Source organism: Nicotiana sylvestris, chromosome 6 (genome assembly GCF_000393655.2).
Source record: "Nicotiana sylvestris chromosome 6, ASM39365v2, whole genome shotgun sequence".
Taxonomy (NCBI): Eukaryota; Viridiplantae; Streptophyta; class Magnoliopsida; order Solanales; family Solanaceae; genus Nicotiana; species Nicotiana sylvestris.
The window spans coordinates 195,088,448-195,114,356 of NC_091062.1; the positions used below are offsets into that span (position 1 = coordinate 195,088,448).

Sequence of the window (25,909 nt, forward strand, 5' to 3'; positions counted from 1 at the left end):
AATAAAGTGAGAAAAATTAATGTAAAAATTGCATGGGGCGCTCTATTTGGTCGCCCCCATTTAACTTATACCCATTTTCTTAAAAGTTCTAACTTGTACCTACTTTTTAAACAATTTCAGCCCTCTTTCTCCTCCTCCCTCTTCTCCTTCGTTTTCTTCTTCTTCTTCTTCTTCTTCTTCTTCTTCTTCTTCTTCTTCTTCTTCTTCTTCTTCTTCTTCTTCTTCTTCTTCTTCTTCTTCTTCTAAACAACTTCGTTTTCTATTAGTAAAAAGGGTGGGCTGTGTTATTAAACGGAACAATTCTGTTTTCCTCAATTCTGGTTGAAATTTTGTCAAGAAAAGAATGCAGTATCTTTTAATGTCCTTGTTAAGATAGGTCTTGTGGTTATATTATGGTTGACGGTGACACTAATTAAGCTCTGTGTATTGTAAAATTAATGCAATTTGATTTGCTCCATTTTTTTTTTCCTGTAGATTTAATGGTAATAGTTGGAAGCTCGACTGTTTTAACATTGAAGTGTTAAAACATTTGCCTGTTATTTTTTTAAGACCCTTTTCTTGTCTATTAACCTATGTTCTCCCTCAAATCTTGCAGACTGGAAACTAATTGCCATGATGAAATCTGTTCGGCTTTGTTTCCTATTTTTCATGTGTGAGACAAGAGCAAATCAGAAATTCGTCAGTTGCAAAACAAAAACTTCAGCTCTAGAGCTGAAGTTCGCCAATTATAAAAATAAAAACTTGCTACTCCAGTCCCGTCTACTATAATGCTGAAGTTTTGCGTGATTACCTTTGCTACTTCAGCCCCGTATGCTAAAGTTACGCGAAAAGTGGGTACGCTTGCAATTTTTTTGTAAAGCGGGCACAAGTTAAAATGTGACCCAAAAAACGGGTATAGATGCAAATGCCCCAAAATTAAACTAGATATGAGTAGAATCCAATCTTTGGTTTGGGCTATGAACTAAGGTAAATTTCCCGTGTTTTAAGCACAAAAGTCCAATAGGGTTATTCGAGATTACATTACACTAAAAACAACCCTAACTTATGGCATGTTTGGCCAAACTTTTAAAATCTGCTTATTTTAATAAGTACTTTTTCTAAAAGTAATAGTCTCTTTGGCCAAACTTTTTTTTTGGCCAAAAGTGCCCTTTTTTTTTGGGCCAAAAGTACTTTTGGCCAAAAATTGAGGTGTTTGGCCAAGCTTTTAGAAGGAAAAAAGTGCTTTTGAGGAGAAGTAGAAACAGTTTTTGAGAAGCAGAAAAATGTAGCTTCTCTCCAAAAGCACTTTACTGAGAAGCACTTTTGAGAAAAATACACTTAGAAGAAGTTTTCAAAAGATTGGCCAAACGCTAATTATTGCTCAAAGTGCTTTTCAAATTAATTAGGCAAACACAAATTGATTCTCACCAAAAGTACTTTTTTGAAAAACACTTTTGAAAAAAGCACTTCTCAAAATAAGCATAGTTTAGAAGCTTGGTCAAACAGGCTATAATCAATTTTGAGAATCAGTTTGTATTTGGTTAAGGTTAATCAATTTGAAAAGCATTTTTTGAGTAGCAATTAGTGTTTGGCCAAGCTTTTAAAAGCTGATTCTACGTGTATTTTCTCAAAATTGTTTCTTTAGAAAAATGCTTTTGAATAGAAGCTACTTTTTTCTGTTTCTCAAAAATTGCTCCTCAAAATCACTTTTTTATTTCTAAAAGCTTGGCCAAACATCTTACTTTTTTAAAAAAAAAGCACTTTTGGCCCGACAAAAAACTTGGCCAACCAGGCTATTAAGCTTGTCAAAAGGGTCATGTATCTCCTTTAGAGGCAATTTAGGGGTGTGCATTCGATTTATCGATTCGATTTTGACCCTTATCGATAATTACTTATCGATTTGTACATATGCTTATCGTTATCGTTTCAATAAGGTTTCGATTTTTTTAATTTCGATTTATCGATTTTTGGGGCTTATCGATTCGGTTATCGATTACACCAATAAAAAAATTTGCGGGATTCCACGGAAAGTATATCGCTATAAACACGCCTAACTAATATGGACAAAAAGAAGCTAAAATAAGACGAACACCGTTTATAACATAAAAATTGTGTCAACAAGCACATGCAACAAAACTAAAGTAAGAGATCAAATGTATGCCACCAACACTCTAACGGTATAAAAAAAATAAAAATACATCATCACGTCTAATTCTATTTTCCATTAATTTGAACTTCATTCCCTTGTGCTTTAAATATGATCATTCCTTAAATGTGATAGATGAAATAATAGGGTTAGAGACTTAGGGTAAAGGAAAGAGTATTATAGAATAAGGGTAAAAAAAAAAAAATTAGTATATCTTATAGATTTATCGATAAACCGATAACTAAAAAGAACAAAATCGAAATCGATAAAATTTCGAAATCGAAATTGATATTGATAAATCGATAAATTGATATCGATAAACCAATAATAAATAATCGAGATAAATCGATTCGAATGTACACCCCGAGAGGCATCTCAGAAACAGTAAGAAAGAGAGTAGAGGCATTGGCTATACAGTTTTTTGAAAAGTTCTTCCTCAAATATTCACGTAGATGTTATTTTCTAACTATCTATTCACTGGATTTGACTGATGTTGACCAAATTCAACCAAATCTTAGTCAATTATAAAAAAAATTCATATAAAATACAATTCTGAAAAAACAAAGAAGTACCACTTCTATTACTCAGCCAGTGTTCATCTCCTTTTTGACAGTTAGCCACTGCTAACGACAAAGTGACGGCATGGCTACAAGCTTAAGACAACTCACAAGTCACAACTGGAAATCCAACAAATATATTGGACTTATGGTCATGCCACCTCACTCTATAAATTTTGTCTTTCCTCATTCTCATATTAGTGTCTAAACTTCAAGAATGCCAACTGTTTTGTACCAAAACCCTTGATTCTTGAATGTATGCATGTTTACTAACTGTTAATAATATTTATTAGCCAAAAATATTAAATAAAAATGCTGTTGCCAACTTTAGCTGATACACTTTGAAATCTGACACTTGCCCTTTTTTTACTTAACATACTTTTCTTGTCCTTTACCTGTGCATTCTTTTCTCCAACCACAAGGTACTGTGCTCCAGTATTTTCATTCAAAATCTTGTAGTGTTTGAGGTAATTTCTCATCTGGGTTTAGCTCTATTTATTGTACGTGATTTAGCTTGATGTGAAAGGTCTTAGCTTTTTGTTGTTTTGCATTCAATTATTCAGAGTTGGTATAAGGAACTTTAAGTAATAATCGGATCTAATTCTAGTTGGCTGATTCTGATTGGTTAATTTGCATGTTTATCTTAATAAATTTGGTATGCTAATGGAGACTTTGCTTATACTGCTGGTATATGTGGCTAATAGATATGAATGCTTATATTCTAGTATTTGTTTTCTTCAATAGGATTTGGGGACAAATGTTTAAAACTTATTATTTCAAATTTGAGTTTTTCTGTCTATACTCCATGATTAGTGGCTTTTTAGTACTTCCAAAGTCTAATTATGTGCACTTGACCAGTTCTGGTTTTGAGCTACTAACATCTGACCAAGATAAGCAATTTGGTTTGACCCTTATTTCCTGCTCATATTTTGTTAGTCTAATGCTTTTTGACATTATGTTGGCAAAGGCGGATCTAAGATTTTAGTACGATTGGTTCAACCTTTAGTTTTTTACCATTAATCCCATTATACTTAAGAAATTGTGAGTTCAAAGTGTTTTTAGAATTTTAGAGATTTTATACATATACTCCATGTCGAAAATACTGAGTCGGTTGAACCCATTGTTTACACGCATCCGCCACTGTATGTTAGGAACCTAACCAATGGAAATTGGTCGAATTCATAGTTTTTAGAAGGGTTTTTTGTAAATAGTTGTTAGATTCCTCAAGATACTGAAAGAGCTTTTAATACGGAATGGCAAGAAGAAGTTATTTTGTTAAGCTGCTTAATAGGAGAATTATTAGCTTTCTGTTTGATATTTTTCCTCAATTTCATTCATGTACAAGTTCATTTTTTTTCTTGGTAAACTTTTCTTAACACTTAATTCGTTAGCCGTTGCAGCTGATGGTCATGTTCAAAGAGGGGTGAAGCTGAGGAGGTTAACAGAAAATGGGCTTCCCACCCTTCTTGTTAATCTTTCTGGCAGTATGTCCTGCATTTTTGGCACAAATAGTTGAAGATACAGCACTTTTGATTGATGCAACTGTAAAAATTGCTGAGACTGATGCTAATTATGTATGCGCTACCCTTGACTGGTGGCCTAAAGAAAAGTGTGACTACAACGACTGCCCTTGGGGCTACACGTCTCTGATGAATCTGGTAAAATCCCACTAGTTGTTATTGTCATATTGCTTTGCTAATAGTCAGTTCACATCCCTAATGCAGTTTCAGACGATGGAACGAGCAGTTAACATTTATGATTTTTCTTTTGATTTTTTTCAGGATTTGTCTCACCCCTTTCTGGCAAATTCTATTCAAGGTTTGCATGTTTCCGTCGTGTTATAACTTTACCTTAACATTTGAGATCTTGTGGTTCTTACTCTAATTAGCAAACTTTGATTGGTAAACACGATAACTTCACCTTAACATCAAAAGCATCCATCTACTTGCAATAGTGAGCAAATTAGACTTAATGCTTGTTTGGGCTGCTCATACATTCTCTTCTGTCCTGATTGCTGCTACTTAATTGGTGGTACAGCTTTCAACCCTTTGAGACTACGACTTGGAGGTTCTTTGCAAAACCGAGTAATATATGATGTAGGCAATTTGGAGTCTCGTTGCCATGCATTTACCAAGCAGGAGGATGGGTTGTTTGGATTTTCAAAGGGATGCTTACATATGAATAGATGGGATGAGCTAAATAGCTTTTTCAAGAAGACAGGGTGAGTTATTAACTTTTGTGCTGCTTTCTTGTTCCAATTTTGTTTTTACATTGCATTTAAAGTACCCTAAAATTTTAACTCTACTTTTGTGCCCTACACTAACTTTCTTTCTTTCTTTCTTGAGTAAATTTGCCCCTAAATTGGTTATACCAGTTTTAACCCTGCGTAAGTTTTTCAAAACGGATCAGTGAATCTAAATAGATGGATATTTAGAGTATTCCACTGCTTAATGACCAATAAGTATACTAAGCTTACACAACCAAATTCTTCTACAATTCATGTTTCTTCAAGATATGCATTTGAGAAATCAAGATTGTGAATGCTGATAGGAATCCTGGATTAGCATTTCGTAACCAGACTCTTATACATTTCAACATATATGTTTGAGAGTCCTACAACCTAGAAATCAAGAATTTAAGCTCTGAAAGTTGTTACCTTTTTTAAATGCTTCCCGTTCTTTCTGGCGTAACAGTTCCACCTGAAAATTTGGTATTAATTTGAATTTCTTATGATACTAAGGAGTATGTCGAAACTTACTTAAAATTCTTTGAAATTTGTTAAGACATAGTATGAATACATACATGTGCTCTCTCTGATAGCTTAAACTTTTAAATGAGGCGTTACTCACTTCAACATGGTATCACAGCCAAACAAGGATCCTAGTTTCAAGTCTCACCACCATCTATTGACAGAAAGTATTTCCACGTGCTTGGCAAAGTGGGGGAAAAAAAAGAAGCATTAGGCTTGCATGTGAAGGATGTGTTAAGGCGTAATGAGATAATAAACGTGTACCCTTTAAATAGCTCAACTTTTAGATGAGGTGGCCACTCAATTCAACAAAGTTCATCCCAGTTTCACTGCTTATGCTGCAGAGCACTTGTGACCTTTGGCCTGAATGCATTGCATGGAAGGCAGCGGGCAGGTAAGCGTGTGTGGGGAGGGAATTGGGATTCCAGCAACGCTCGTGATTTCATAAATTACACTATTTCCAAGGGCTACCAGATACACTCATGGGAATTTGGTATAACTGTTGACAATTTCCTTCTCTCTTTTGCTTTTTTTATGGTAAATCACTCTTCTTTAATAGAGGGTGGATTCCCTTAAAACAATTCTTCCCCTTGGTTTGCAGGAAATGAGTTAAGTGGTAAGGGTATTGGTGCAAATGTTGATGCGGAGCAATACGGAAAAGATGTTATCCATCTTAACAATCTCATAGACCAATTGTATAAGAATTTCCAACCCCGACCACTTCTCTTAGCACCAGGAGGATTCTATGATAAAGAGTGGTATGAGAAGCTTCTTGAGGTGTCAGGGCCAGGCACTGTCGATGCCTTGACTCATCATATATATAATCTTGGTCCAGGTAAGCTAGCATAAATGTTTTTACGGTAAGCTTGGCGATGTATGAAAGCTTCTATTGATATAGAAAATCTAGCGCAACAATGATTATGTCAAATTTAAGTGTTGACCACTTTTTCCTGCCTCATGATGTGTTTCAGTTTATAAAATATTTTTCACGGCTTCTATGAAAATTTCTTTGTCACTTATATTGTAATACCTTGGACATCATTAGGAGGTTGGGAACCATCTAGTAAGAGAGTCTTGTTGGTAGAACAAAATTAGATAAATTCAAATCTGCAGTGCATCTTGCTGTACGATATTCAGCTTAGGTCTCATTCTATCATTTCACTTACTTTGTTGAGTGGTATCATTTGAGATCGCAAAATGGTGCCTGAAGATTTTTTCGCTTTTACTATTTATTTTATATTGATGTGAATCACGGTTACTAACAAAAAAAGTATATTATCCTTTTTCACAGTTATAGAAGAGAGTGGGTAGGTGAAATTATTCGCGAATCTGTGTTATCATTGGCAGCACATTTCATAAACATAAAGACTGGTATTTACTTCTGTTAAAGTTGAATTATGAGCGACTGCTTAGATAGTTGGGTGATTTTACTTTATTTATCTATCTTTTTCTCATATGTGTTTTTTGTGCAAAGTTACGTTAATTACTTGTGTTATCTAGATTTGTAAGTCGATTTGCTCATGTTACTCCATTGAATAAAACCAGAAAGTTTCTGTTTCAGGATCGGACCACAATCTCGTCAACAAAATTTTAAATCCTCTGCACTTAAATAAAATTGCTAACACATTCAGTAACCTTAGCCAAACCATTGAAATGAATGGTCCTTGGACTTCAGCTTGGGTTGGAGAATCTGGTGGGGCCTTCAACAATGGAGGTCATAACGTGTCTAACACATTTGTGAACAGTTTTTGGTAAATTTCTTGCCCGACTTGATTTATTTTTTATCATTCTGTAATCAGTTAATTGTTTGTGTTATGCCTTATCTTGACGTGGAATTTAGGTACTTGGATCAGCTTGGGATGGCAGCCAAGTACCACACTAAAGTATATTGCAGGCAGACTTTTATTGGAGGAAACTATGGGCTCCTTGACACAAGCACATTTATCCCAAATCCTGATTATTACAGGTGAGGTGATTGGCTTACCAATTCAAGGTTGATTCTCTCTGCTACTAAAAAGAACATCTTCCTTAATTCTTGTTATTAAGTCCCTGACAATCTGATCTGAAATCGTTGTCCTCCTCTTTCAATGAACACAGTGCACTTCTTTGGCATCGGCTAATGGGAAAAGGAGTTTTTGCTGTTAGCAGCAATTCATCATCATATCTGCGCTCTTATGCCCACTGTACAAGAAATAGAGTAAGAGCTCCGTGGATTTTTGAATCACTCACTTATGGAATTTAGATGCATCATTTGGCTAGAGATACATTAACCTTTACAGGAAGTAATTTGATGGTTACCTGAAATGAAGTCTTAAAATTTCACACGTAATTGCTGGTCAATAATCCTTGTCTATCATCAATAGTGATAATTACTACTACTGTTGCATCAAGTCAATTCATGCTTCTGGTCAATCTGTTTGTTAGTAGAGACTAAAGCATCACACCTACTTTTAGTTAGGTAGCAAAGATGCAGTGAGACTTCAACTATATGAGCTTTGCATAGTCAGCCCAAACCCGGATTAAGGAGGAGGGTTGTGGTAGGTTGGTTGTCAGCATAAAAATGGTCAAAATATGTTGAAACCTCTAAATATGAAGATTGGATTTACTGGAATGTGGCATCCGTCTTACTGTTAAATAGGCAAGGTATTCCATCACATCATTGCGTTGGTGTGAGAGAGTTTATGCTAAGTTCCAATACCATGAAAGGCCTAGGTCCTGAAAGTTATTTGCACTGGAATGAAATGGTTTGAATAGAGCAAAATAGATATACAGGATTCATGTAGCCCCCAAACTAAATAGTTCGAATAGAGGGAAATGAATATAGAGGAGTCATGTAGCCACTGACTACTTTAGCATTGAGGTATAGTTAATTGATTAATTGATAGCAAAGCAAGCTGTTTTTTCATGATTATTATCTTTTAGACCATTTCAAAATTGTAACTTGTAAAGACCATATGCTTTAACGCTAATGCTTTGAGTGTTATAATCAGAGTTGATGCAGTTCAGTCTCAACTAGTTTTCTTTCCTAAGAGATGCTGGCTCTCCCTTGTGCTTAGTTTTGTAGGCGAACTTACTACTGGTGGATAGTTAGAACTTGAGTGTCTACTCTTGGATAGGTTAGAACCTGAATGTCAATCAGATGTAGGACAGAATGCCCTTCTATTGAACCATTTTGTGGCATATTCATATTGGTGAAGCCAGCTTCTGGTTGCTAATATTACCATTTTATCCTAGCCATACTGCAGTAATTTAGTTTTCTCATTAATGTATACTAGTTTCAAATTAAAATGTGATGATTTGCATGTGCTTAAAGTTGTTGTCATGTGACCAGGAGATCACGGGTTCAAGCCGTGGAAACAGCCTCTTGCAGAAATGCAGGAGCATAGCGGGAGCTTAGTGCACCGGGCTACCCTTTTGATTTGCATGTGCTTAAAACTTAACATTTCAATTTCCTGGTGTTTCCTTTGTGCAGGCAGGTGTGACATTACTTTTGATCAATTTAAGCAACCAAACTCAGTACAGAGTCAGCATCGAATCTAGTGTACACACCTCCTCGCATGCCAACGAGAAATCAAATCACAAGAAGTCGTTTATACACGGTCTTAAGAAAACTTTTTCATGGGTTGGAAGTAAATCATCAGACGTTACATTGTCACGCGAAGAATACCATCTGACTCCACTAAATGGCAACCTTCACAGCAAAACTATGCTCCTGAATGGATTACCATTACAGCTCACAGAAATTGGAGACATCCCAAGTTTGTCTCCGGTCCTTGTAAACATAGTGTCTCCAATATCAGTTGCCCCCTTGTCCATCAAATTCATTGTCTTTCCCAACTATAATTCTCCAGGTTGTAGATAGGATTAGGAAATACTGCTGCCAGAGAGCTCTAATGTAGCACTCTGTGGATTCATACCTTAGTAATTGTACACTAGCTACAATAAAATGAGCAGCCAATTTTTTAAGAAGTATGTATTATATAGCTAGATATATCCCTTTCCCTACTAATAGCTTGTTTGGCCAAGCTTATTTTTTGCCAAAAGTGCTTTTTTTTTTGGACCAAAAGCACTTTTGGCCAAAAATTGAGGTGTTTGGCCAAGCTTCTGGAAGGGGAAAAAGTGCTTTTGAGGAGAAGCAGAAGCAGTGTTGGAGAAGCAGAAAAAAGTAGCTTCTCTCCAAAAGCACTTTTTTGAGAAGCACTTTTGAGAAAAATACACTTAGAAACAGTTCTTTAAAGCTTGGCCAAACACTAATTGCTGCTCAGATGTGCTTTTCAAATTAATTAGCCAAACACAAACTATTTCTCACCAAAAGTACTTTTGAGAAAAACACTTTTGAAAAAAGCACTTCGCAAAATAAGCTGATTTTTGCAGCTTTGGCCAAATAGATTACAATAGTGTTTCCGAGGAAACACATGTAGTGCAAGTTAGTTATCAACTAGCATAGTATTGTAAGCAGACAAACAGTTGTATTTAAACATTTGCCACAAGCAGGTATCATGTTAAGTGGATGGGAAATGATTTTTGTTCCAGCCGATATTGGTTAGAAAGGTATTGAAGAATAAAATGTAATTGTGTTTTCTATCGGTGTTTCATAAACTGTACATTTGTGTTTAACATTATTAGAACATCAAATTATCCAAAAAGATGAATTATCAACAACAACAAACCCAGTAAAATCCACAAGTGGGGTTTGGAGAGGATAATGTGTACGTATATTTTTTTTACCCCTACCGTACGAAGATAGAGAGGTTGTTTCCGATAGACCCTCGGCTCAAGAACAGTGAAAAAGAAGCAACAAACAAACAATAGTAACAACAAGGTAATAGGACAACAGAAGCAAATGGCACAACGTGTAATAACAAAGATCTATGAATACAAAAATACAAGAATAGTATCAATACTACTGATAAGAATTATGCGGATAGCAATTTGTTGAACTGCTTTCCAATATCACACGATAATTTTGGTTTAGTGTCATAGAGTTGTGTAAATGCATAATATAAAGTACAATCAAAATTTACAATAACAAAATATTAACAGAAAGGGGGATTTGTGAAGAACTCAGAAGAGTTGAAAGGATAAGGAACTGAAGCAAGTTGACATCCCAAAGCTCAGTAGCAGGTCCAACAGACGTCTACTGGTTTACTTTCGAAGCAAACGGTGAATCCTCTGGTTGGCTCCTTTAACTCTGAAAGCAATCTCATCAACATCATCTTCAACATGATCCAATGCCTTGTTTTGCCTGTAATATCCAACAGCATATACAGAATTCTTAGAAATTGTGGAGAATTCCAGTGCCAGAGAATTTTTTTTTAAAAAAATTGGATTTAGACAGAAAGTGAGGGTTCATAGTCCACGCTAACTTACTTGGAATTAAGGTGTAGTTATTATTGTTGCATATACATTATACATATAATTCTTAGAAGTGACTAAGTAACACGGTACTTTAACGTGTCATGGTACAATAAAGAGAAAGTGGAGAGGGAGAGAGCAAAGGAAGGGGGGACTGGAATCCTTTTAACAAGATTATATAATCTGGAACACTAACCTCTCAATTTCAGATCCCATGTCCATAGCCATATTCTTGAGGTCCCCCAACAGGTTGCTGAGATCTGATAGGCCATCATCTTGCTTTGCTTTCTCAAGCTGTCAAAATTTCAAATGAAGTAACTTAGCTAAATGATATTACTATTCATATTCATCCAAAAGGTAAAGAAAGAAAAAAGGGGAAAACCAAGGAGGAGCGGAGCCATCTTCAATCTGGTCGCCAAGAATAAACAATTTTTTGTTACTAGGGCTTAAAATTTCTGCCAGAACTAATAGAATTGTCTCATGGTCCAACATGCCAAAGTATTACAAAGGCGAACTTTTCAAGAAACCTAAGTTACTGCAAGGATCACAATGTTTTACTACTTTTGTTGTTTAGCTTTTGGGGTTCCTAAATGAAACTTCTCTCAAATTTTAAAAAAATTAAGCCATACTTGGAGCCTTGGTGGGAAAAGTTACCCAGTGTTGGTGCGAGGTAGTAGGTATCCGGTGGAATAATAGAGGTGTGCGCAAGCTTGTCCGGACACCACCGTCATAAAAAATAAATAAAATAAAAGCCACATTGAAAATGGAACAAGGTTGTTTCTCAGTCTTTCACTCAGAGATCAGCTCAATTATTTTCTTATATTTCCTCCCTTCGTGAATACAGATAGAAGTCACTCTTCCAAAAGCAAGTGGATATTTCCTCCCGTTAGATCCACTATTCTTTTTCCTCCGTTCAAATTTCTTTACTCATCATTTAAATGAAGTTCGGGAGAAGTTGAGTTTCTAGAATTATATTTCTAGCTCACCAAACAAGTTTTCAGTGAATATCCGAGTTAGAAATAAGGAACCAAAAATTAAATGAGGAAGTTCCCGAGATCCACATACACACTAAAACTACAACTACCCAATATGCAGGATACCCTATTGATTAGTTTTGGTCACACTTAGGTCTGTGGCTTTCTGCATCTTTCCTCACTTTGCCATCCACTTTTCTAGCACTTTCGCCTTTTCATTTAAAGTTGCAATTTACCAGTTGAAACATTGATGATTAAGAGTATATAACAAATTAGTTAGTATTTCCTCATTTAACTTTGCAGAGAGAAAATTTTATTATCTAAATACCAAAACGAAAATATCATAGAATTGAATTAAAGAAAGACAAGAAAGATACAGACACGTAAACACATCGTCACTTCTACATAATTCATTTAGTCGGTCAGGGTTGTTATTTTGCAATCACAGGTACGGTTGATCCTGCATAATTACACATATCCAACCCCCGCTTTGGACAAATATGCTTTAAATCAAAATTCATGCAATACATACACTTGGATACATGGATCTGACTCTCTTACATCCAAGAGCCACATCTACGAAACGGGATGTGAGAGCACAATAACTTGAAGCAGACTATAATAACTGATTTAAAAATGCCACAAATCTTAGTTTCACTTTACATGGTTTTAATGATTTCAGAACGGAGTTGATAGACACTGAAAGTAAACAAATGACAACGGCGTATTTCTGGTCTGTTTTCTTTTATGCTTTTTATTTCTCTCTTAGCTCTTCCTAAAATCACCATGAGTCACAAATCCTCATTTCCAAGCCCATTTTAGCTAGAAAAATGACTTTCAAGGACAAAGTATCACAAATCAAAGACTATAGCTTGCAAGATGATATCCTTGAAAGTTTAGATGACAACTCTTATAACTCCATGCTGATGAAAACACGGAAAAACGAATAAGGAAAAAGCCTTTTGGCAAAGGAAAGTTCACATATTAATCTTAATCTTAACTTTTCATTCAACGATATAGGGAGCAACTTTGACTTTTCTAATCCATGCAATGTCAATTCCATAACTCACTCAACGACTTTATAAAAGAGTTCTTGTAAATCAGTATTATCTATCTTGTATCAAGTCACATGATACCTCAACTTTCTGCAGTGCATTCGCAGGTTCTTGGGGTGGTGTTCGTGAACTTGACCTTGCCTTAGGTGCAGAGCTCAATCCTAATTTCTCCCTCAGCTCCAAGTGGTTCCCCCTTCTTTGAACTGGATCATCTGCCGCATTAACACAGTGTCAGACTAGCTATCATTGTCAGGTGACACGACCTTTCCGTTACTAAGCATCTTGTGCACATTTAATCCAGATATCAAATCATATTAAATGAATAAGAAGAACAAAATTAAATGAGTCACCTCTTGTGATAACGGGTCCTGTAATTGCGCGATTCTTCTTTGGCTTCCAAGTCTTAGAAAAGATGCCCCCAAGACTTCCCACGAGTTTTTCACCCTGAAATAAAATTTCAAACTTAAGTCACCCAAGATAACAAGCAACAATAGCAAAACAGCTGCAGAAAGCAATTAAATGCAAAATCTACCTAATCAAGAAACATGTAATGAAGGATTTACAGCTCGTGAGACATCTTTAAAGGCACGAGGACGTCTAGGTAAAGGGTAAAGCAGATTCTTTATGATCTAATAAAACCCTTACCAAAATCTATTTCCTTCTAAAAGACGCATATCGGACAAACGAACAAGTTTCATCTTCAAATGAAATAGAAAGTAGAAACTATTACTTGAACCCAACAAGTAGAAAGTAGAAAGTAGAAACACAAGTAGAAACTATTACTTGAACCCAACAAACAAAGAAAAAAATAAAATAAGAGAAGATAGTTGCTTCAGGAAATAATTAAAAAAATTATCAGAAATATAAAACACATAATGGATATGGGCAGTTAATTAAAGCCAATAACATAGATGATAATGATGGCCACAGTTGTCTCTGCTTTTGCAGAAAACCAAAAAAGATATCAGTGGGCTAAACAAGCCATACCCTGCTAAGATCATGGTCAATGTCGGCTGCAGTCATATGGGTTCTTGTAATTTGTTCTCCCTGTTGATGTAAGGTGATCAATGTTTTCGTTGCATCCTCACGCATCTCTTCTGCAATCTTCAGGCAGCCGTTAACAGACTTTGTAGTCTCTTCAGCCTTGTATACAGCATAGTCTTCCAATTCCTCTACAGTTTGGTTTTCAAATCCTCCAGACTCCCGGAAATCATTCTTGTATTTATTTCTTGCTGTCGAAGTTGAGTAAGCACGTGAAGGAGTCTCTTTAATTTCTTCATCATCAAAAGGGTTTGCACTCAAATTTGGGGTCGCTACAGAAGGCTCTGATGATGTTCTCCTTGGTTTGACTGTTTGCTTCTTGTCAGATTCATCATCAGAATCAAAGGGATTTGACCCAGATTTACCATGGAATGCAGGATCTGTAGAGTTTTTTCTAGCATTCCAATGTAAAGGAGACTTCTTAAAACCATGCATTTTTTATGGATATGAAGCAACCGCACGGGGGTGGGACCTGCTACAGATTAAGGAACTATCTGCAGAAAGACACAAGATCAAATTAAGAGCACGTTAACAGAAACAATAGTTAGATTGTCTCTGTGAGACACGTACAAGGAGGAAATTCAGTTAAAGATCCTGCTTATATGAACTGAATAAATGAAAGTTAACGGTATTGAACACAACAATTGGCAAGGAGCTAAAAGATTAAGAGAGATAAAACCCTCAACTAAAAGACTCAAACCAAGCTTTGTTCAGATAGGAAAAACACAAATATTCAGGATTACAGAGAAATAGCACTAATAAGTAATGGAAAAGCCAAAAATCAAGTATGCAATTCTAATGTAATAAAACTAATACGCCTTAACTCAAAGCTAGTTGTGGTTGGATATCTGAATCCTCAATATCTGTTTAGCTCTATTTGGACTGATGAAATACAAATTACACAGACAAGAGAGGATAGCTTGTTGGTAGCTTCCACCTCCAACCTACGGGCTGACCTAAGTTGGAATAGTGTTCTCCAAGGAAAATTCGAGAAAAAGAAAGAAAGAAAAATCCCACAACAAAAGCAGAGACGAATCTAGGATTTTTAGAACATGAGTACACCCCCCGAAGAAGGGAGCGTTCCTTTGGATTAACTCAACATTCAATCAGGTGTACCATTCAACCTTTTTGGAGCATGGGGGCAAATAAATAATATTAGATCAATTTTACGATGTGTGTGTATATATATAGAAAGAGATATATAATACCTAGTTTAGTGGGAAGACCATGAGGTCATGTGCACAGTAAAAATAGCCAAAATCCGCCCCAGACAACAAGGAAGCAATTTCTACAAGAATAATATCGAAAATTAAGGTGCATATCTGGTTCTATTTACATCTCCATAATAACAAAACGTGGAATTTCAAATTTCTTCTGTAGAAGTAAATTACAGCAATCATCCTTTAACTAAGCATAAATTTAAGAATATTCCCCCACTCATATAGTCAAATACCTAACTGCTTTCATGCTGATTTCTCAAACACCCAGAAATCATATAAGAAAACCCAAAAAAAGAAACCAAGAATATAGCTAGAAGCATAGGGGGGTTTTCCCTAAAAAGTAGAAATGATAGTTCCAAATGATAATTTCAGAAATAAATTACACAAAAAAAGGATAGCAAGAAATGAGCAAAAACATATCACTGTAATGAAGTTTAAAGTTAGAATCAACCCATATGAATAAATATATTTTTTTTTTTTTTTTTGCATAAACTCAGTATATTCAGATGTTGACTGAATTGGAATATCATGACTGAAAGACAGAAAAAAAAAACAAAAAAAAAAAAAGAAGAAGAGAGAATTGGGTGATGTGCAGTTACCTGAAAATGATAAAGTATGCAGAAAATCTAGAGAGAAAGATTGAATAGAATTGAAAAAACTGTAGTTTGGTCTATATATATTGGGGATGACTTTTGTGAAAAAGCGTGGAGTTGGGATGTTAGGACTTTTTGAACTAAGCCAACAAATTGGACCGTTTCCTCTCCGTATGCCTACGTAGACTTGACCTGCTCTTGTCAACTGCTTTTATATTTCCTTTCCTTTCTTTTTCTTTTTTCTTTTGTTAATTTTTTTAATCACAATTATTCTCTCTGTTTCAATTTGTATGTTTTGAATTATTCTCTCTGTTTCAATTTATACAATGGTTCCGTTGTATAAGAACAAAGGCGATATCCAGAGCTATAACAACTATAGGGGTATCAAATTACTGAGTCATACCATGAAAGTTTGGGAGAGAGTGGTAGAAATGAGAGTGCGAAGGACGGTGTCTATTTCAGAAAATCAGTTCGGGTTCATGACGGGGCGATCTACCACAGAAGCTATCCACCTTATTAGGAGGATGGTGGAACAATACAGGGATAGGAAGAAGGATCTCCACATGGTGTTTATTGATCTGGAGAAAGCGTACAACAGGGTTCCTAGGGAGGTCTTATGGAGCTGCTTGGAGGCTAAAGGGTTCTGGTTGCCTACATTAGGGTGATTAAAGACATATATGATGGAGGTAAGACTCGGGTTAGGATAGTAGGAGGCGACTCCGAGCACTTCCCGATTGTTACGGGGTTGCACCAAGAGTCTGCGTTCAGCCCATTCCTATTTGCCCTAGTGATGGATGCACTAACTCATCATATTCAAGGAGAGGTGCCATGGTGCATGCTATTTGCTGATGACATAGTTCTAATTAATGAGACACAAAGCGGAGTCAACGAGAGGCTAGAGGTTTGGAGACATGCCCTTGAGTCTAAAGGTTTCAAGTTAAGCAGGACGAAGACAGAATACTTTGAGTGCAAATTTAGGGGCGAGCCAACGGAAGCGGGAGTGAACGTGAGGCTTGACTCTCAAGTCATTCCCAAGAGGGGTAGTTTCAAGTACCTTGGGTCGGTTATTCAGGGGATCGGGGAGATTGACGAGGATGTCACACACCGTATAGGGGTGGGTGGATGAAGTGAAGGCTAACATCGGGAGTCCTGTGTGATAAGAAAGTGCCACCGTTACTAAAAGGTAAGTTTTATAGAGCAGTGGTTAGGCCTGCCATGTTGTATGGACTGAGTGTTGGCCGGTTAAGAACTCACACATCCAGAAGATGAAAGTAACAGAGATGAGGATGTTGAGGTGGATGTGCGTGCATACAAAGATGGATAAGATTAGGAATGAAGAAATTCGAGAGAAGGTGGGCGTGGCCCCCATGGAGGACAAGATGCGGGAAGCAAGACTCCGATGGTTCGGGCACATTCACAGGAGAAGCATTGATGCACCGGTGAGGAGGTGTGAGCAACTGGCTGTGGTGGGTACGAGGAGAGGTAGAGGGCGACCTAAGAAGAATTGGGGAGAGGTGATCAGGCAAGACATGACGCGACTTAGAATTGCTGAGGACATGGCCCTTGACAAGGAATTGTGGAGGTCGAGCATTAAGGTTGTAGGCTAGGGGGATGTTGTGAATATTTCTACAGCGCACTAAGTGAGATTAGCCAGTTAGGAGTTAGTTTTAGGATTCTAGTGGTCATCTACTGATGCAGGGCTTTAGCTGCTGGTTATTATTATACCTTCCATCTAATTCGTATTTCTTATATTGCTGTTATTTTATTATGATTCTATTGATGGTAATAATATATCGTCTCTTGTTGCTTTCTTGAGCCGAAGGTCTCCTGGAAACAACCTTCCTGCCCCTCGGGGTAGGAGTAAGGTCTGCGTACATATTACCCTCCCCAGACCCCACTTGTGAGATTATACTGGGCCGTTGTTGTTGTTGTTGTTGTTGAGTTAGTTTGACTAGATACGATATTTAAGAAAGTCTGTTTAAATTTTATATTAAACTAAAAATTTATAATATACCAAAATATCATTGAATTTTGTGATATTAAATATATCGTATAGAAAATTATAATTAAATTACAAAATATAAAAAGCGATATTCTTTTTAAAGCCAACTAAAAAGAAAAATAATACATATAAATTGAAACAGAATGAGTATGAAGGTGTTTGGATTGAATTCTAAGCTGGTCAAATCAGCTTTTAAACTCTTTTTTAGCTTTTTACAGTGTTTGACAAAGTTAAAAAATACTTAAAACAAGCCAAAAACTCTAATTTATTACTTTTTTGCTTAAAAACTATATTTCTACTGAAAAGCCACTTTTTTAAGTCAATCCAAACGAGTTCTATGCCATAATCAATGGCAGAGCCGAATTATACAAGAGAATTTTAAATCTACTTTTAAAACCCCTTAATCACTATATTAAAAAAATTTATGTTGAGGGAATTCAATAATTTATACATTAAACAAAAAAATTATTTTTCCTATGTAAGCAGTGTAATATTTACGACGGAACTAATTTAACCTGCTTGGCTACTTTTAGCTACCCATTTTTCTTTCTTTTTTTACTATTAGAATTTGAATTTCTCATCCATTTCATTAAGTATGGAAAAAAGAGAAAATTACTAGTCTAATTTCCTAAGGTCCAGTTAAATTACACTTTCTCCAATTTAAACGTCAAATTCTTCTCTCTAGATACTCTCTGTTGCCTGCCAACTTGAGCCTTTAGATGTGATGAATAATTTATACAATGCAGAAGAAATTAATTAAAACATGTAATTTTGCAAATTAAATACTCATTTTGCTATAAAGTTTGTTTTTGGAAGTGCTGGAGAATTAGGTTTTGACCTATATCAGTAAATATGTTGAAACTATTTAATATAGTCTATTTTAAAAGTGAATTAGTGCTAGAGTATCCTTTCTTAAGTAGCAAAAATTAAATTATCACTATTTCAAGAAAATTAACCCTTCCAAAATATTTTTCGAAGGTAATATAATACTTGAAGAAAATACTGTACTCATTCATTTCCTGTTGACAATCATATTTGACTCCACATTATTCTAGTAAAAATCTGAAATACTTATATCTTTAACTATATGGGGGGAAACACCAAACATCAAAGTATTATTTTTTTTCCTTTACTTTTTAGTACTAAAAATATATACAGTCAAATCTCTCTATAACAACTTTGTTTGTTTCGAATATTTTTGGATGTTACAACGATCTGCTATTACATAGAACATATACTATAACATAACATAAATATTAATTTCGGAAAAATTTAGCTTTTACAGTGAAGTGTTGTTATATAAGAATACTATTATAAAGATGTCAGGACGATTAAGAGAAAAAAGAGGATGTGGTACTAGATTGCAGAATAAATAAACAGGTGTTAATATCATTGTGTTTATTGACACGTAAGAACTTCATCGCCATTTGCTTAACATAGAATTAGAAGCATTGAATTAGTCTAGAAATTTCATTATTTTTATTTACTAAAAATAAAAACGTCAACCTCTAAACTTACCAAATTAGCAAGTTGTGCATTAATTAAAGCCAATACTATCTTACTATATTTAGTACTTTTTATATCTAATAACAAGAATTGTAAATCAATATTGAATATCATATTACCGCGTACCAAAACTGTCAAGCAAAAACAATACAATATTTTGGGGCTGCTCATTAACTTTACTCCTTTCACATAGTTAATTCGGAAGTCTAAATGATTCATTGCACTTTTGTTTTTTTAAATAGATAGAGACCATTCGGGTAAAAAATTATTCGCATCTGGTATTTACACCAACCAATCTAGATAGGACATGTGTTTTTAAATAAATTTATTTTTCACAAAATTAATTAGTATATATTCTCACCTGATTAATTCACTTAACCATGATAAAATAATATAATTTGATATATATATACTGTACAGATAAATTTAGACATAGATAAATAAATGCTTAATCTGAATTGGAAATGAGAACAAATGAGGAAGCACACCTAGAACTCTAGAAGACACCCTTCACGAAAGGAACTTTTGCAGTTTCTTAGCAACTTCCACGAAACCAGTAAGATTAATGATATTTTATAGAAAAATTCTTAACTACTAAGTTTACATTGTGAATTAAGCTTGTTGATTCAAAATCTCATCAACTTTTAAGCACTACAATAACAACAACCCAGTAAAATTCTATAAGTGAAATTTGAGAAGAGTGGTGTATATGCAGACTTTATCCCAATTCCGAGGGAGTAAAAGTGTTGTTTCCGATAGACACTCGGCTCAAGAAGACGAAAAAAGACAATATATGAGTACAAACAACAGAATGCATGGATGTGAAAAAATAATAGCTAATAATATTTTTTATACATGTGTATTTTTTTTTTGATATATATATATAGAGAGAGAGAGAGAGTGTGTGTTTCGGCCGACTGGTCATTTTTGTATTTTGCCCCGAAAAAAAATATCTGTTTGAATTTAATGCTTACAAGCTTATTGGGCCTGTTAATGATGTTACGGATAGTTGGACTAGAAAAGCCCACAACACTGTTATATAAGGAATCATTATCATTTTGCATAATTTAAGTTGGGGTTTTGATACAGTTACCAATAAAAATAAAATTATTTATTTTTTTACCCATAAACTAATTATATTTCCTACCCATAGTAGTTTTTGTGAAGAATATTTCTTTATTCTCCAATTTTTTTTATTTCTATGCTTCTTTTCTTTCTTTTTATCTTTTTTTTTCTTTTCTCCTTTTCTTTTTTCTCGTTTTCTTCTTCTTATTTTTTTTCTTTTTTTCTTTTCTAATTTCATTTAACTTCTTTTTTTATTTTTTTTCTCTTCATAATCTAATTTCATTTACTGTTTTCACTATTTTTTATTATTATTTTTTTATATTATTACTAAAGAAAATTAAATTGTGTACCAATTAAATATAGATAATACAATAAAAAAATATTAACTAATATATGATTCCAGTAAAGTATATAGCTATACCAACAGGGTATACAATTGTACGCAAAGAGTTAAAATTTTTTTTATTCAATTATTAAACTGAAATAATATCAGTTGTCAATAAAAATTTCAAAAAATTCTAAAAGGATCTAATTGTAAGAATATACCGTTACATTATATAGCATACTATAATATATATATATTTTTGCATTTTCAATTTGCCTCTCACGCTGGGTAAAAGCTTAAAGAATATTAAAAGGGAAAAAAGCAAGTGAATTTACGGGTAATAAGTATACTATTACAGCATACTGTTACGGTATATTGTATATTATTACAGTATACTATAACAATATATTGTATACTATAATAGTATATTGTTGCAGTATAACTATATACTCCTATAGTATACTGTTAGAGTATAGCTATATACTCCTACAACATATTGTATACTGTAGCAGTATACTATTTGGTAGCTGTGTTCTTCTTCGATTTTCAGCTCAAAATTTCGATCTCAATCACCTCAAATCAGCTCCAAATGCTATCAATTTCAGTATGAACTTCCAGAAGATATTATAAGCAATATTTAACAGCACTCACTTTGAATCAAACAAGAAATCTTCAAAATAAAAATTTTAAATTCAAGAACTTCAAGCTCAACAATGGTGAATATTCAAATACACATAAAAGCTACTACATGGGTTTACTGGTTTTCTTAGAGTTCATAAGCAAACTTTCCCCTAATGATAATGGCCGCAAGTTTTAGACATAGGCTAAAAAAGTTCTTAAATTAAAGCAGGTCAAATAGCAGAGTACTAAAAGTGAAGTTATTATAATAAACTAAAAAGAAAAGTAAAGAATTCTAACTCTCTTGACAAAGAAGCAGAGGGATTAAAAACTGGACGCATTTGAAATTAAGGAGCCCTTTATTGCGATTGGTGAGGCAGTGGCAGTGCGAATACAACAAAGGGCGGGTAAATAGTTTTGGGCGCATGGGTAGGAGTAGTAAATAGTTTGGGCCTGAACATTAAAATGTAAATAGTTTGGAATTGATGGGTATAAAGTAAAATTTTCTCATTTAAATTTGTAGTTAAAGTCGATAAATAAAGTTATCATTTTGCATAATGAAGGCTTGGACTTAAAAATTAAAGTTGGACTTCTGCTCAAAATAATGCTCGATATGAGGAAAAAGTAGTCTCTCCGCCCTATCAGGGTTGGGATAACACTTTACTCTTCCCATATCACACTTGTGAGAATTTACTGTGTTTGTTATTGTTTGGGTTCGAAATTTTAGTCTTTTTAAGTCACTGAGTTCTAATTAATAATTTATACTTATTCAATGGAATTCGTAAGACAAATACAATGTTTGGTTCCAAAGTTACTGAGTTCGACCGAACCCGTAGCCGAAAGACTAGTAGCTCCGCCTTGCACGTCATGTTCTATAATCTAAGTGGACTTGGTAATTGAACAATGCTGAATAATACTGTGACGACTAAAGGCTTGAGTTGTACCTTTAATCATTGAATTTCTGGTAGCCTAGACTAAGTCTAATACCCCATATTTTTAATGGATAAACTCCTAATAAGAGGTTTTTTTTTTGTTTTTTGAGAATCAGTATTGGTGGTCCTGTCTACTGAGTCTACATTTCATTTCTCTGTTGTCTGTTGTATGATAACTTTTCATTTAGTGTGGACTAAGATAAAGAAATATAATGAGATGTGTTGTCATGTTTTATTGTAGGTGCCTAAACAACTACCTTTTGAGCTCACTTTCTTTAATTGTTTACAATATAAAAATGCCTTTTCTCCTTCATGACTTCATACTCTACACCCATCTTCAACACCTCATTACCAATCTCCTTCAATATCAAGAAAAGGTAATTAAAATCAGAAATTTTTTACTCTTCATAACAAGTCTAGCTCAACTAGGAGCTAAAGTGTATTAAAATATCAACCCAAAATAGAATTCAAGTTTACATCTTGTAGAAATAAGATTCATTTCCTTAAGCAAATGTAAAAGAGAACCTAGTGGCTCAAGGTGCCAAATGCAGAATGTTACTACTCTGAATTGAACACTTCAATTATGTAAAGAATTAAATGAATCTGTACACTTATGAACCTTGGGTGAAAGATAGAAATTCAATATGAACCACGAGATGAATGAGATCCCTCCAATCTTTAACGAGAGGTTTCACGTTCGTACTCTAAGAATAGAATAATGAGAGGTCTCACGTCCGTCCTTCAATAGGTCCTGCGTGACATTAATCCAGATTAGTGAATTTTGAATATTGGATGCATAAAAGGGCAGCCCGGTACATGAAGATCCCGCTTTCACGCAGGGTTTGAAGAAGGATCGCACCCCAAGGGGTATGATGTAGGCAGCCTACCTGATCAGTGACTGATTCCAATGGTGGAACTAGAGTCAGTTAGAAATTAGTCCCACTAGTTGCTCATGTTTGTGGCTGCTTCCTATCCACCATGTTTGAAACCCAACATGTTCATTGCTCTCTTCTTCAACTGGAGCAGGCAAGTTAAGATCCAAAAAGTCTCTGATTTCTGGTGTTGGTTTCTGTAATATAACAGCTTGGTTGTTGCTTTTGGCCTCAGCAATCAAATGGGATCTTTTGTGACCACCTAAAGCTTGACCTGATTGGAAAATCTTGAAGCAAATTGGACACTCATACCCCTTTAGTTTCTTGGACACAGAACTTGTCTCAATTGTACTGTCATTGCTGCTATTCTTTGTGTTTGTGATCTTGTTATCAGCAGCCAGATTTTGCATATGCTCAATCTCATCAATAATATTTTCACAGCCTTTAGTCCTTTTGTGGCTTGCTCTATGACCACCAAGAGCTTGGTAAGAGTGAAAACTCTTGTTACAAGCAGTACACTCAAATTTGATCTTTTTCTCAGAATCAGAATCTTGATCTCTTAGTTTCTTTGTGTTGCTATCTACACTAATATCACACTCATTCATTTCAATGTTTCTTTTCTTGCTATAGCTCCCTTTGGCTAATTTGTAGTGAACTTCAATTTCAGACTCCTCAAATCCATTTTCTTTATCCTCTTTAATCTTCTTTTTCTTATCATCTGATTCCTCTGATTTATCCATGTTGTAACCATTTCTTGAAATCCTAAGAGTTCTTGCATCTGACTTTGACCTCTCATTTTTCTCTGGCTTCCCATTTTTGACTTTCTTCAGCTTGACCAATTCACCATCTTTACATTTGGAGTTCTTACTCCCATTTTCATCAGTAAAAAGATTTAGTCCAACCCCATTTCTTGAATCCCTTGAAAGAATGATCAAACTCATAGCAACCTCCTCTTGTTCTTGTTCAATCTCAGTTACAGTAGAGGAAGTTGTAGTTGTTATATACCTTTTGAACTTTCTTGATGATCTCTTCTTCTTATTAGGAGTTGCTGTTTCAGTATCAGATTGAATATCCATAACCTGATTTTGAATTGCATAATTAGCATTATTGTTCCAAGGATCTTCTTCAACAGTACTGTTCATAGATGATATTATTTTCTCTGAGTGACACTTCATATGGCCAAATAATGATTTCCAAGATTGGAAACTTTTGCCACATTCTTTACATACCTTATTCTGATTTGGAACCAAATTAGTATCTTCACTTGACTCAGCAAATTTTGAAGTCTTTTTTGGATTTTCTCTTAGACCATAATCAGCAATTGGAGAACTTGATTCAATAAATGGAAGCTTCTTTTTAGTCTGATCAATGGAAGAATTGATCAAATGAGACCTCATATGACCCCCTAAGGATCTACCACAAGGGAAACTTTTGTTGCAAAACTTGCATATATACTTCAGTTCTTGATCTTCTTTCATTGAATTTAGTGAAAATTCAAGAAACAACAATCCAATCAGATGGTCAAGAGAAAAAGCCGAACTTTTACTAGTATTCCTCACAACAGCAACTACAACAACAAAAAAAAACCCAGTGAATTCTCGTGGAGTCTGGGGAGGGTAAGATGAACGCAACCTTACCCCTATTCTGGAAGGGCAGAGAGACTCTCGGCTACTAGTACTCCTCACAAGCTCAAAAATATGTTTGAACTCTGTATACCATTCTACTAAACCAACAAGCTAATGATACAGAGTCAACCAAGAAAGAACAGCACCAATTATAAACCAGATAAGAAGCTGAAATATGAAATGGGGTTTCAGAATTCTGAATATTTAGCTCAAATAAATGAATTTTAATCAATAACAAGATCTACTAGGCAAGAAAAGAGAGCTGAAAAAGCTGGTGGATAAACAAGCTACTAAAAGGAGAGAAGAAAATTTTAAGTATTACTAGAGGTTTACTGTCTCTCTCCAGTTTCTCTCTCTTACAAATTACAATGCTATATTTGGAATTAGGAGGAGAAAACCATGCATGGAAGCAAAGATAAAAAAGAAGAAGTAAAGGGGAAGATGGTAGTAACACGTGTACTTAACTGAGAATACTACGCTAACCCAAATCCAACGGTTGACATTAATTTGAGCATCTCTATGGCTGAGCTGACCTTAGCTAGCTCCTGCTCAAACACACTTAACTGTTTATAACTATTTTTCCCTTTGTCTTTCTATTAAGGAAGCCCACAACTTCAAGTGATTTAAAAAAGCCAGCTAGATGCATACTATATTCCGTATTCTTGCCGGGTGCGGAGAAGGATCGCATTTTAAGATGTGTAATGTTACAGACGAATCCAGAATTTAAACTCGATGAGTTCAATTTTTAATGTTTTTAGCGTTGACCCCATTAATTATATTTTTATAATTATGGATACATATCCACTATTTTTGTGATCTTAATGAATTTTTACATATAAATTTTTACTCCGCGTCGAAAGTTATGGGTTCAATTGAATCCGTCGGTATTAACACTACATCCGTCCCATTGTAATGTAAGTATTAGTGACCGCTTCCACGACTCGAATCCATAACCTATAGATCACACGGAGACAACTTTAACGTTGCTCCAAAAAGTGATAGAAGAAATAAATAAAAATTCCACTCTCTGGTCTTCTCCTTTGTTTTCCTAATTATTCTATTTTTCCAAAGACTTGTAGGTCCTGCCAGCTCCCTTATTTGCTGTTGCTTCACTAAGTCATTCGCTATATATAGTTCAAACCAAGCTCTTACTCTACTTTACATAGTGACAAAAGATTTACATTGTATTATTACAATAAATTACTCATCATTTTTCATCAAGTTAAGTTGATCTACTATAATATGGAGTAATTTTTAACGAGCCCTATATAAGGTAACCTGAAAAATAAAGCGAT

At 34.8% G+C, this 25,909-nt stretch overlaps 3 protein-coding genes across 9 annotated transcripts; 1 reads left to right on the forward strand and 2 right to left on the reverse strand.

Annotated features, from left to right (window-relative positions):
* Nucleotides 1–2,726: 2,726 nt before the first annotated feature.
* On the forward strand, nt 2,727–9,400 carry LOC104247501 (heparanase-like protein 2). Of its 5 annotated transcripts, none has more exons than XM_070147773.1 (10): nt 2,727–2,833; nt 4,083–4,340; nt 4,464–4,500; nt 4,720–4,903; nt 5,776–5,924; nt 6,033–6,266; nt 6,993–7,182; nt 7,272–7,397; nt 7,529–7,628; nt 8,904–9,400. In XM_070147773.1, exons 2-10 carry the CDS (start codon nt 4,131–4,133, stop codon nt 9,291–9,293), a joined length of 1,620 nt encoding a protein of 539 aa, XP_070003874.1. In that variant the 5' UTR covers nt 2,727–2,833; nt 4,083–4,130; the 3' UTR covers nt 9,294–9,400. The 5 variants fall into 5 exon arrangements, with proteins under 5 accessions (XP_070003874.1, XP_009801838.1, XP_009801839.1 ...); XM_009803536.2 differs by lacking the exon at nt 2,727–2,833 and adding an exon at nt 2,852–3,149; XM_009803537.2 differs by lacking the exon at nt 2,727–2,833 and adding an exon at nt 2,872–3,149 and having other exon boundaries at nt 4,074–4,340.
* An 867-nt stretch (nt 9,401–10,267) lies between these two features.
* Nucleotides 10,268–15,848, reverse strand: LOC104247503 (SNAP25 homologous protein SNAP33). Of its 3 annotated transcripts, none has more exons than XM_009803541.2 (6): nt 15,676–15,848; nt 13,803–14,350; nt 13,166–13,259; nt 12,897–13,027; nt 10,983–11,080; nt 10,268–10,676 (listed from the first exon to the last, which is right to left on the reverse strand). In XM_009803541.2, the coding sequence occupies exons 2-6, from the start codon at nt 14,289–14,291 to the stop codon at nt 10,577–10,579; spliced, it is 912 nt and encodes a 303-aa protein (XP_009801843.1). In that variant the 5' UTR covers nt 14,292–14,350; nt 15,676–15,848; the 3' UTR covers nt 10,268–10,576. The 3 variants fall into 3 exon arrangements, with proteins under 3 accessions (XP_009801843.1, XP_070003875.1, XP_009801844.1); XM_070147774.1 differs by lacking the exon at nt 15,676–15,848 and adding an exon at nt 15,310–15,435; XM_009803542.2 differs by lacking the exon at nt 15,676–15,848 and adding an exon at nt 15,065–15,274.
* Nucleotides 15,849–22,524: 6,676 nt separating this feature from the next.
* On the reverse strand, nt 22,525–25,069 carry LOC104247504 (zinc finger protein ZAT9-like). The gene is made up of 2 exons (XM_009803544.2): nt 23,005–25,069; nt 22,525–22,868 (listed from the first exon to the last, which is right to left on the reverse strand). Exon 1 carries the CDS (start codon nt 24,465–24,467, stop codon nt 23,040–23,042), a length of 1,428 nt encoding a protein of 475 aa, XP_009801846.1. The 5' UTR covers nt 24,468–25,069; the 3' UTR covers nt 22,525–22,868; nt 23,005–23,039.
* Nucleotides 25,070–25,909: the final 840 nt, after the last annotated feature.